Source organism: Xenopus laevis, chromosome 7L, assembly GCF_017654675.1.
Source record: "Xenopus laevis strain J_2021 chromosome 7L, Xenopus_laevis_v10.1, whole genome shotgun sequence".
Classification (NCBI taxonomy): domain Eukaryota; kingdom Metazoa; phylum Chordata; class Amphibia; order Anura; family Pipidae; genus Xenopus; species Xenopus laevis.
Genome location: NC_054383.1, coordinates 64894366 through 64907368, shown reverse-complemented (window position 1 = coordinate 64907368; position 13003 = coordinate 64894366). Strand labels below are relative to the sequence as shown.

Sequence of the window (13003 nt, the reverse complement as noted above, 5' to 3'; positions counted from 1 at the left end):
CATCTGCCAAATTCAAGTCATCATGAAAGGGGCAAGTTGAAAGGAGTTCAAGGGGGTTATTTACTAAACTCCAAATGCAAAAATCACAAAAATGTGTTATTTTTTTAATATAAAATCAGACTTTTAAAAAATCACTAATTGTTTGGAATTTATTAAAACCTGAGGACGGTAAAATCCGAATCTTAAAATCCGGCATCTCAGACCTGTCGAGGTTGTATATAAGTCAATGGGTTTAACTTTGAAATTAATAAATGAGCTAATTTTACATTTTAACAAATACCTTTAAATAATATTATATTATACATTTAAAATTATTTAATTGCTACTGTAATTAATTGCATATTTGCTGTAGGTATCATGCCATAGTTATTTCTTCTTTGTTACAAATAGATTATTCGCCCTGAATTTGTGCTAAATACAAAGGAACCCCCTGTCACACTGGAGCTCCCGGCTATGATTGTAGTAAGTTTTAATTATACTGTTATGATTTGTTCGTTTTCAGAACAGCAGTAAATGCTTTAGTTGTAGATTATTATTGCCACAACATCTCACCGCTATAGCCTCCAGCTTTATAAAGTCTTGTGTTTTTGTTTGCTCCTGAATGGATTTAAAAAGATTTTTTTGTTCCGTGAATGTTTTTTTAACAAAAATTAAAAGCTTGCCAGGTTTTAAGAGGCAAGCTTTTTATTTTTTATCAAAATCCACTTGTGAAAAAAACAAGCATACCTCCCAAAATTTTGGAAATAAAAAGAGGGACAAAAAAGTTGCAGCGGCAATTTTTGGCCACACCCATTTCGTGACCACACCCCCTAATTACCATGTTAATTTTACAAAATTCGGCAGGTTATGAAAGTTTGAACACATTTCTGTGTTTTTTTTCAATTACAGTTTTGCTAATGAAGGTGAATTGCCCTTTAAGTCACAGTTTCCCCAAGAGACCTGTTATCTTATATTGTTACAATTACTTATGTGTTTATCGGAAACTGTTACAAAAGTTTCAAAGTGCACCATAGTGGCTGTTCTGTGCCCCTAATTTACTTATGCAAATTTGGATTTAGTTTGGTCAGGCACAAGGATTTGGTCGGATTCTGCTCAAAAGGCCGAATCGTAGCTGAATCCCAAACTGAATCCTGGATTCGGTGCATCCCTAATTTTAAATCGAATAACCTAATAAATGTATCTAGTTCACGCAGCTCATCCCATAATAAAAATCCAGCTGAAAAAAACTGAGAAATTCTTAGTGGTTAATAAAATCACCAATCATTGTTCTTCAGTATGTCCTTCTTTTCCATTTATAAAAAGTGCCATTTTTAACTAATCTATTTGTTAGTTACTACTTTACTTTTTGTCCTTTTCATCTACAGAACAAAAAAGGAAAGTCCTACCTGTTTCAGAGAACCCTTTATGTAATAATTCCAAGTGGTCTTTGTTTAGAGATAAAGTGCGACATCAGATCTCAAGTGCGAACAGTTCTTGAATGTGCAGCAGCTTATATCAAACTTGATCAAAATCAACCTCATTACTTTGGATTGGCAAATATGACAGGTGACTAATGGCAATAAGTCAGTGGAATGATAGGTAGCACCTTCCATTGATAGAGATATAAACAAAGAAAAAGTATGTCCCAAAACATTGCACCTTCCCAAAAACCTTTATAAGTCTTTTGGGTTAACTTTCGGCAAAAGGATGATGCGGTAGGAAGTGGGCAATTGACCACATACCGGAAGGCATATTATTCTCTAGCGCAACCTAGTTATTTTGCCGCTTTTACACACAAGACCCAACGACTAGGAGAAGGGTGGTGCGGGAGGAAGTGGGTAGTTTTAACTGTACCGGAAGGTCCGCTCCTCCTTATGGTGATCCACCCTCAGTCTGCAAAACATTATACAGTACTAACGCATCGGTTAGAATCTGCATGATGCGATATAGGGTCCTACTATGATATAAGAGCAGCACGGGTGAGCCCGTGACATATGACTCACAATCTACTAGGGACACTGGGCGGACTGAACTCTCGGTCTGCTGCGAGGTGTGTATCAGCAGTGCTAAAAGCTGAGCACGCTGGAATAACTGTACGGACGACATTTATGATCCTATATTCATATATCTCAAATGTTGTAAGTAGGCAGAATTAGCAGTGTAAGATACAAACCACCTCTTCCGATCCGCCGCCAGCAATTAACGCTAATAGCTACAGCTTAGCTTGTACTCATGTGATTACTAATTGAGTTACAATCTAGCTTTGTATTTACCGTCAGAAAGTTTGTTGACCTTGAGTCTATACAACTCCCTCTCCTAAACTTTCTTTTAATCATAATTTTTTGGGTATTTATCTTAATTGTGATCAGTAAAAGTTAAGTTTTATCATTACTTCAATGAGATCTCAGAAAACAACAGTGGGAAGGTGCAATGTTTTGGGACATACTTTTTTCTTTCCCTAGACTAATGGCAATAGGAAACTGTTTTCAAAGAACAATTTTTAACTGATTGTTTTTTTTATTAGAAGTTCTCCTGCATGATAAAATGATTGTAGTTGTTGCTTATTTTCTGAAGGAAAAGAATTTTTCTTCTTGGATGAAGATGATCTCTTAGAAAAGGTGGCACCTGAAGGTTGGAGCAAGACTTCCAAAAAGAAAGCAACCATCGTAGCCTTTACTCTCTTTTTCAGGATCAAATATTTTCTTCAGAATTTCAGTGCACTAAAGTAAGTCATCATAGGCAGAGGGTGATTTTTTTGTTTGGGTAGGCTAAGTCTAATGTTACTTCAACAGTTTCTTCACCGGCGATTTTCTACTGGCGGAGAAACAGCTGATTCTGTCCCATATTACAAGCATTGCCAAAAGTTCACAAGTAATTCACCTGTCTGAGCACACAGGGAGGATTATTGTCTAAAAATGCATTACAATCTGACAACTGTTCCTTGCATAGTCTGACTTAAGAGCTTCTACTGTAACTGATGCTACCACAGACTGCATGGTAAATTACTTTAAAGTAATTTTTCACTTGACATGGACAAAGCCAAGACTATTTTGAAAATAATATTCATAACACTCTCTTATCAAAATTATAGAAAAATCCACATTCCTGGAAATCATTGCTAATGCTTGGGTTGTTTAACATTAAACTATGTTTATTTGTATACTTTCACACAAAACACAAGGACTATGCTGTGCCATTTTCGAGACATCTTACATGCAGAAAGTATAATGCAGATATATTTTGGCCCCCATGCTAAAACACTATATGCTTTTTTTTTGCAATTTCAAAGTAATACAATATAATAGTAGATGAGATTGAAAATAAAAAATAAGGGGAAGTAGCCTAACTGATCCGCTAGCTGCCCCCAGAGGAAGGGGGGAATACAATAAAGGCATGTACTGTATGCTGCATGTATGCCAAAGCTGTGATACAAATGAAGGCAGCACTCCAGTAAGAAGGAATGGTATATTTATTTGGTAGGCAGCTAAAAATACAAGGCCTTTAAAACCTTAAATGAATTGTTCAGTGTAAAAATATAGCCTGGGTAAATAGATAGGATTTGCTAAATAAATAATGTTTCTAATATATATATGTTTCCAAAAATGTAATGTATAAAGGCTGGAGTGACTGAATATCTAATATAATAGCCAGAACACTACTTCCTGATTTGCAGCTCTCTTGGTTTCCACTAATTGGTTACCAGGCAGTAACCAATCAGTGACTTGAGGGGGCGGCACATGGGTCATAACCAATGTTTGCTTATATGCAAAGTGATTGCTGCTAAAGAAGGGAGATGACATTTCAGAGTGAGACTCGGATTATGTGAGCTTTATTGAAGCCTACCCCTTTTCACTGGTGCTCCTTTGTGTTTGTTTATAGACATAATTCTTTGGACTTTGTCACCCTAAAGCTGTCTGTACACAGGCATATCTCCTTGTTTAGCGAGATTGCCAAACAAGTGGATCTGGGTCTGATTTGGCCATGTGCTGAGCCAAATATACACACAAAGTGGCACGAAGACCCTTTGGACAATCAGCGTTCTGATACGCTCCTCATCCTATAGGATATTCAAACCTGGCCAATTGGAGGAACTGAGTCAGCAGCTTTTAGTGGCTGGTGTATGGCCATCTTTAGTCAAATTCTCCACAAATCACCAGCTGGGGAAGGCTTTTTATAGATCCTTCCTCCTGCTGGTGTTTGTCTAAACATGAATCTTGAAGGATGAAGGATGTTTCTGTAATTTAGTTAGATGTTTGTCTTCTGGTTTTGTCAGTCTCTGAATAATCATGTAGTAACTTGTTTTAATTGTCTCACTATGTATGACCCAGTCTGTTTTTTAGTTCTCTTGATCCCTGGTACCTCACTTCTTTTCACACCCATGTATGACCTGGCTTGATGAACTTGCTTGCTAATTCCCCTGACCCTAATTATGTATACCATCTGTTCCTGCTCTCCTCAGTCAGCATGCTTAAAGCAATCCTCTCGAGAGTTACATTCTTACATTTCTCTACTGAACTTTGTGCCAAAGTATAGAAAATTGCTAGGCTAGTACTTCCACCCTTAGGCTAGTTCAATCCTAATAGCATAATGAAATGTTTTTTTCCATTAATTAATCTTCTTTTGCTAGTTTGGGTAAAGTAATTATAATGGGGGATTTAAATTACCCAGATATTGACTGGAGCAACAGTACTGCCAGATCAGTTTATGAGAACACATTTATAAACTTGTTGCATGACAATTTTATGGCACAGGTTGTTGAGGAGCCAACCAGAAAAAATGCTATTCTGGATCTAGTGATCTCAAGTGACCCAGAATGTGCAAGTCATTGAACCCCTGGCTAATAGTGACCATAATGTTATATAATTTAATGTCGGGTGTAAAAAACAAATATATACTGGGGCAACAAAAACCATGAATTTCAGGAAAGTTAATTTTAGTGCCTTGAGGGTTGCCTTCAGAGCATTGATTGGGGCATTAAGATTTCAGCTAAAAACACAGAACAGAAATGGTTGTCATGTAAAATGATATTAAATAATAATTACTGTCCTCAATTTATTCCCTTAAGGAGTAAATGTAGAAGGAAAGAAGTTAATGGGAAAGAAGAGAAAGCAATTTAAAAACTACAAGTCTGTTGGGACAGAAGCTGCATTAAATGAATATAAACACTATAATAAATGTTATAAATCAGCAATCCAGAAGGCAAAGAAAGGAAATGAAGAGTGTATTGCAGCCGAGGCAAAGACTAACCCCAACATTTTTTTAAATATATTAATAGTAAAAATATGCAGGTTGAGAGTGTTGCTCCATTAAATAATGGTACCAGTAAGCTTGTAACAGATACAGAAAAGGCAAATGTGCTAAATCAGTTCTTTTCTTCAGTGTATACAATAGAGGAGTCTGAGTTCCCAGGCTCACCTCATAGCTGCACTGATGGCTCAGCTCAATCTAGTCAGTGGCTGACTCAGGATATGATTTAGGCAGTAGATTGCACCTGCACACCTGGCCTCTCCACTAATTATACACGGTGCTTGGGGTACAGGAGGATGGCCCCTCCACAATTCAGTCAATCCAAATAACTCCAGCACACGTAGATTGAATCCCTTGAGCAATCTACGTGTGCTGGAGTTATTTGCATTGACTCAGGATATGATTCATAAAGCTTTAATAAAATTAATGTAAACAAGGCTCCAGGGCCTGAAGTCATACACCCCTGGGTTCTAAGAGAGCTTAGTTTAGTTTTAGACCAGTCCCTATTTCTGATTTTCTCAGATTCACTTTCATCTGGTATGGTTCCTATGGATTGGAGAAAAACTGATGTCCTTCCAATATTTAAAAAGGGATTAAGATCTCAGCCTGGCAATTATAGGCCAGTAAGTTTGACCTCAGGTGGGCAAATTATTTGAAGGCTTGTTAAGGGATCACATTCAAAATTTTGTACTAATGAATGGCATTATGAGCAGCAATCAGCATGGCTTTATGAAGGATCAGTCATGTCAGACAAATTTGATTGCTTTTTATGATGATATAAGTAAGATGCTGGAACAATCTTATAGCGTAAGCAAGGAAAAACCTGGGAGACAGAAGGTATCTGCTCAAGTGATTTTATATATATTATAATATATTTTAATAAAAACACTTGAGCAGATACCTTCTGCCTCCCAGGTTTTTCCTTGCTTACGCTATAAGATTGTTCCAGTTTGAACCATACCTTGGTGGAGGTACACAACAAGGAAGAAACCGACTACTGCACGCACCAGGGTCAAGGTCAACAGTCACCTGTGTTTATAGTAAGTAAGATGCTGGACAGTGGAGGGGGGCAGTAGATGTGATCTATTTGGATTTTACCAAAGTGTTTGATACCGTGCCCCACAAATGACTGCTTTATAAACTAAGGTCTGTTGGGCTTAAAGAAGTAGTTTGCATATGGATACGAAACTGGCTACAGGATCGGATACAGAGGGTGGCTGGTACATTCTCTACTTGGAGTAAGGTTCTTAGTGGAGTCCCTCAAGGCTCGGTATTGGGTCCACTTTTGTTTAACTTGTTTATTAATGACTTAGGGGAGGGTATTGTAAGTAATGTATCAGTGTTTGCAGATAACACAAAACTATCCAGCCCAATACATTCCATCCAGGATGTGGCATCCTTGCAACAGGATCTTGACAAACTGGCAATCTGGGCAACTAGGTGGCAAATCAGATTCAATGTTGATAAATGTAAAGTCATGCCCTGGGATGTTAAAATATCCAAGCCACCTCTACCCTTAATGGGACTGCACTAGGCAAATTAATTATAGAAAAGGACCTTGGAGTCCTTGTAGATGATAAACTGTAGCAAGCAATGCCAGTCAGCAGCATCAAGGGCAAATAAGATCTTGAGCTGTATTAAAAGGGGCATTGATTCACGGCAGGAAGCGGTCATTTTTCCACTTTATAGGGCACTGGTAAGGCCCCATCTAAAATATGCCGTACAGTTTTGGTCTCCATCACTCAAACAGGGCATTATTGTATTAGAGAGGGCACAGAGAAGGGCAACTAAGATGGTAAAAGGTATGGACTATATTAGCTATGAGGAAAGACTGGCCAAATTGGGGATGTTCACTGTGGAGAAGAGGCACTTAAGGGGTGATATGATAACTATGTATAAATATATAAGGAGATCATATAATAATCTCTCTAATGCTTTATTTACCAGTAGGTCTTTCCAGCTGACACAAGGTCACCCATTCCGATTAGGAGAAAAGAGGTTCCCGCCTAAATATTCAGAAAGGGTTTTTTACAGTGAGAGCTGTGAAGATGTGGAATTCTTTCCCTGAATCAGTTGTACTGGCTGATACATTAGATAGCTTTAAGAAGTGGTTGGATGGTAGCTAGGTAATACAGGGTTATGGAAGATAGCTCATAGTACAGGTTGGGTTTTTTTTTTGCCTTCCTCTGGATCAACTGGCAGTTAGACAGGTTAAAAAAAAGAGTTAAAAGGTTGAACTTGATGGACGTGTGTAGGCTCAAAGGGGAGAACTTCAAAGTAATAATGTAGGGGGAACACTATCAATTTACAATATAGATTATCTTTACAGGTTTTGCATTCATTCCATATTTATATTTAATTCTGTCTTTTAAGAATTTCCAGAATTATTTAAGCATATAACAGTATTTTTAAATTAATTTTTTTAATAAAATTGATTCTGCAATATGTTGTTGCCTCCAGGTTTCTTAGTTGCAATACTACTCCATGTTTCACTCTCTTTTTAGACATTGTCCAATGATTCATTTGATTTACCTGCAATTGCGGAAGGATATACTGGAGGAGCAGTTATATTGTAATCGAGAGATGGCCCTACACTTGGGGTCTCTGGCCCTGCAAGCTGATGTGGGAGATCATTCACAAGAGGTACACAGGACAAAACACCCAAGCTTAATAATATTACCCTTCCCAGGCCAGAGTCACTGGTACAAACATTTGTTCAAAATATATTTTGTTCAAATTAGTTACAGCGCTTACATGTACTGCATGAGGGAGGTGCAGACAACAAAACAGTTTCATAACCTTTAACATGCTAAAATGTAGACTAAAGAATATAAATGTTCTGTTTTTTTTGTCATGAAAGATTCACTGTATAGTGATATATTAATAACTTACAGTCAAAAAGAATGTTGTTAACAAAATGTCCAACTAACCTTTGCTTATTTAATTTTTACCTATGCTTCTTGTCCACATTTCAATATGCCATTGTTTTTTATCATGCATATCTCACTTTAGTTATATAAAATGGATTATTTTCATACTGAAGACTTTCTACCACCTGGAGTTCTCGAATCCCTAAGAGCAGTCCAAGAACTGGAACAGCTGCACCAGAGTCACTTTGGATTGACAAGGGAAGAAGCAGAACTAGCATTCATTCAGGTAAAACTGAAATGTATTCTTATGATTAAATCATTCATCATTGTTCAGTACTTACTGTGCTTATTTGTACTGACCTTGCCTAAAATGGATAAACTTTCACTAACTATTTTTATTCTGATACAATACAGGTGGCTCAGCAACTTCCAGAATATGGTGTATTGTTTTACCATGTGCTTCTGGATAAAAAGAAAACCAGAAGAGGTGATCATACATTGGGTATCTGCTGCCAGGGTATTATTCTGTATGAGGAGAGAATGGGCAGTCGAATAGCCAGCTTACGCTTTTCATGGAGAGAGATACAGACATTATCATCATATGTGAGTGCTTGACCAACATCAGGTAGACTGTAGCCTTCATTACCTCTCTGTCACCTACTTAAAAAAGTGAATAGCTTCATTATTTTTGGTATACAACAAACACTTTGATTTCCCCTAGAATAACAAAAATAACAATAACAGGTGTAAAACGTGTTTTATGCGCATTCGCAAGTGAACACCAAACCCAGAAAAGACAGAAAAGAAAAAAGACAAAAATACTTATTCCTTGATTTTAAACATGCTGGTTTGTAATGGATGACATTTTTTTTCAAATTATTACAAGGAATAATTTTATTGTAGAAAAAGAAATTCACAGTGGTGAGCTGCTCAAGTGGTAAGAAGCATTCCTTCCTTACAAACAGTAAGAAGACATCCAAATATATTCTTGACTTATGCTCAGCCCTGAGAACCTTCCACACTAATCTTAGACAACACCAACGTACAGGTGAGAGAAAAAATGTTCTTGAAAATTTTCAGAGAGTTTCTTTTATTTGGAAAGCACAAAGCAAAAACTGTGGTACCGTGTTAGCCAGTAGCAAAAATAACAAATAAAAAAAACAAACAAATACAAAAAGTATTGTAGAAGTAATACCAATATTGGCTAACAATAAAAATACATTGCAAGCTTTCGGAGCACCAAGGCCCCTTCGGCAGGCAAAATACAAATGAAAGCTAGAAAGGCACAGCATATATACTAGATCAGTGAAAGGTAATCATAGGCAACAAATTAGGAAGTTACAGATAGATAGAGATCAATTGTAGAAATAATACAATGAATTAGGGTGGGTTGTAAATAGTCAAGGAGTCTGGATTCAGTCAGGTCACATAGTGTGACATGAAACCTGACCCTAAATTAAGGCCCTGTCTTAATGTGTTAAATAACTCGACTACAGAAGTGTTGCCCCACTGATGTATCACATGATTTGGTGTTGATTTTATGTTTTTGATGGTTCATCCTTGTGCACATTTTTTTTCCTGTTTCACCAATGTATATGCCTCCTGTAGAGCACCTAGTACATGTAATCATGTATATCACATTGGATGAAGCACAGGAATAGTAGTCCAGAAAGGTGTATACTTTTTATGTATTCGGTATACCTGTAGCAACTTGATCTTTGCACAGGTTTCACATCTGTTGCTGTTGCAGGGAAATATACCTGATTTAGTTGTTTCCTCAGATTAGGTGGTTGTCTATAAGACAAGAAAGGTAGTTCCGGGAATATTTGTTTTAGTTGGGTATCTGTATGCAGCATGGGTTGCAGGTCTCTGGCTATTTTTCTAATAATGTTCAGTTGTGGGTTGTAGGTTATTACAATAGGTATCCTGTTGTTTCTGTCTTTTCTTTGTAATCCAAAAGTGTGTCTATGGGTATTTGAGTTGCTCTGTGGATTTGATCATTAATAACCTGCGGATGGTATCCCTGGTTAACAAAAGTTTTCAGTAAGGAATGGAGATGTTTATTTCTGTCATCAAGATTTCAGCAAATCCTGTTGTATTTCAGAGCCTGATTTTTTTATGTGATGAAGATGAAAACGTCCCACATAAGATATGTAGGACGGCCTGTTGGTTTTTGGTATAGGGATGTTTGTATCGTTCCATTTTTGATATATATGGTTGTATCCAAGAAGTTGATGTGTGAGTAAGAATGGTTAAGGGTAAGGTTGATGGGGTGGAATTGGTTTAATCTTTGGTGGAATGCCAATAGTTCTTTCTCTGAAGCTGTCCATATGATAAGTATGTCTTATATATATATATATATATATATATATATATATATATATATATATATATATATATATATATATATATATATATATATATATATATATATATATATATATACCCTAAATAGGTTAAGAGCCTGGTGTTGCAGGAAGCCACAAAATGTTCCTCTAACTGGGCCATAAACAGATTGGCATGCTGAGGTGCCATTTTGCTTCCCATAGCACTTCTCATCAGTTGGAGGTATATGGCATCCCCTAATGAGAAGTAGTTGTGTGTCAGTATAAATCTGATTAGTTGTAGAGTTGGTACTGTGGGCATATGATTTTTTCTAGGAAGTGCTGGCAGGCTTCAGTACCATCTTCATGTGGGATGTTGCTATACAGAGACTCCACATCCATGGTAACTAGAATGGTGCCCTATATTGGCCAGTTTGTTTAAAAGGTTAGTGGTGTCTTGTAAAAAGCTGGGTGTTTTTCTGACAATTGGCTTCAGGATCTTTTCTACCCAGCAAGATATGCCCTCAGGTTCCAATACCAGAGATGATGGGTCACCCTGGGTTTCCTTCCTTATGTATTTTGGGTAACATGTAAAAGGTACCAGAGACTACTGGTAACTTGTTTTAATTCCTTTGTATATTTATGAGTTGGGTTCTCTGCCAGTCTTTTATAATATGCGGTGTTAGACAGTTATCTAGTGGCTTCTTTTATGTAATCGGTGGTGTCCATTATTACCACAGCACCCCCTTTATCAGCTGGTTTAATTATTAAGTCCTTGTTAGTTTTCAAAGTCTTTATAGCATTTTTCTCCTGGATACTGATATTGTAACGAGAGAGTGGGAATCTGGTGAGTGCAGTGACATCTAAGAAGTGCAAAATGGAAAGTGAAAGTAATTGCCTGCTCCGTCTCTATGCCTAAGGCTGACAGCTAAGACTTTTAAATGTTTATTACAGGTAAGGATGTTCAATTAAAAAAAAAAGAATTTGGATTGCATGTATAATTTGAAAAGGACTTTTATTACACAAATTTTTATGTCTGGGTGACAGGTCCCCATTAAGTGCAGTTCAGGAGACTATTTACAACCCACTTTAATTCATTGTATTATCTCTACAATTGATCTCTAGCTATCTGTAACTTCCTAATTTATTGCCCATGAATACCTTTCACCACAGTATAAATGCTTTGCCTTTCTAGCTTTCATTTGTATTTTGCCTGATGAATGGGCCTTGGTGCTCCGAAAGTTTGTAATGTATTTTTATTGTTAGCCAATATTAAGGTATCACTTCTACAGTACTTTTTGTATGTATTTGTTTTTTTATTTGTTATTTTTATTTGGAAAGATATTGTATATTACTCTAATTTAAATTTATTAGTTTAAATAATTTAGCAGTATCTGTGGCGTTTGATAAACACAAAACTGTTAAACAGGTCACAGGTGAATAACAATATCTTTTTTGACTTTTAGAACTTGGTTTGTTGCTTTGTATAAATCATTTCCTTAGTAATATCAGTCTGTAATTGAAATTAGGCAATAGATTCGTATGTGTATTGCATATTGAAACACTTTAAATGTACATAGTCATAGAGACTACAACTACTCATTAGGTGATATAGAAATTAAACAGTGGATAAGACATGTACTTTACTTTTCAGAGGAGATGTGGATGCTCGGCACAGAGTATATAAACCCACAGTATGATGCCCAAAGGGATCAGATGATGCAGAGAATGTCTAGGTCAGAAGACCTACTGTGCTTTACTAATGATAACAACATGAGAGGAAAGATCCTAAGCAAGTCATGTAACTTTATAAATGGGAATGAAAAGACTGGTGAGGACACCAGTGTCTGCAGGTGTGTATATGGCATACAAAAGCCTCATACATAAAATGTCACTTTGCAAGTGTCACAGTTACACAATTAACATTTTTTTCTTTCGAAAACACAAACATCACCAGTGTCTCAAGTATTTTTCATGTATGTTTTCAAGATGCAGGAAGTTGTCATTCAAAGCAACAGATGAATTTTTAGTAATTTTTCCTGGTGGCGGAGTAGCTTATAATGTTTTTTTAAAATACAAATCTAAGCACAGTGGCCCATGGCTTACGACTAAGGGTTTTATTTATTAAAGTCTGAATTCCAAAAAATCAAAACATTTTAGTTTATTTTAACTATGAAATCCAATTTTTTTTTCTTGGACAAAAATCCGAAAAATTTGTATGATTCGGATTTTCACTCGATTTTTAGTGTTTATCACCGATCCAATAAAATCATGATTTGTTTTTTTAGTAATAAATAGGTCCAATCATGGATTCTATTGGACTTTTTTCATTAAAAAAAAGTCAGATAAATTCGGACTTTGATAAATAAGGCCCTAAGTGTCAGATGGACATGAAACGTGTAAAGCTTGAAATTATTGTCTAAATAAAGATTTTTTTCTACTTTTTAACAAATATTTTTCGTCTGATCTGCATGTGGGTTCCATAGTGCCCTATACGTTTCACTGTTCTATAGGGATGCACCGAATCCACTATTTTGGATTCGGCCGAACCCCCGAATCCTTCATGAAAGATTCGGGCGAATA

General features: G+C 36.5%; 1 protein-coding gene across 1 annotated transcript in view; it reads left to right on the top strand.

Moving 5' to 3' along the window:
• LOC108696337 (FERM and PDZ domain-containing protein 2) overlaps positions 1–13003 on the top strand; it is an 86763-nt gene that overhangs the window by 10508 nt on the left and 63252 nt on the right. Inside the window, exons 9-16 of the mRNA XM_041569122.1 lie at positions 391–462; positions 1365–1545; positions 2554–2704; positions 7731–7869; positions 8239–8382; positions 8511–8699; positions 9000–9144; positions 12075–12273. Of these exons, the coding sequence (XP_041425056.1) occupies positions 391–462; positions 1365–1545; positions 2554–2704; positions 7731–7869; positions 8239–8382; positions 8511–8699; positions 9000–9144; positions 12075–12273 (1220 nt within the window). The remainder of the gene's footprint in view (positions 1–390; positions 463–1364; positions 1546–2553; positions 2705–7730; positions 7870–8238; positions 8383–8510; positions 8700–8999; positions 9145–12074; positions 12274–13003) is intronic.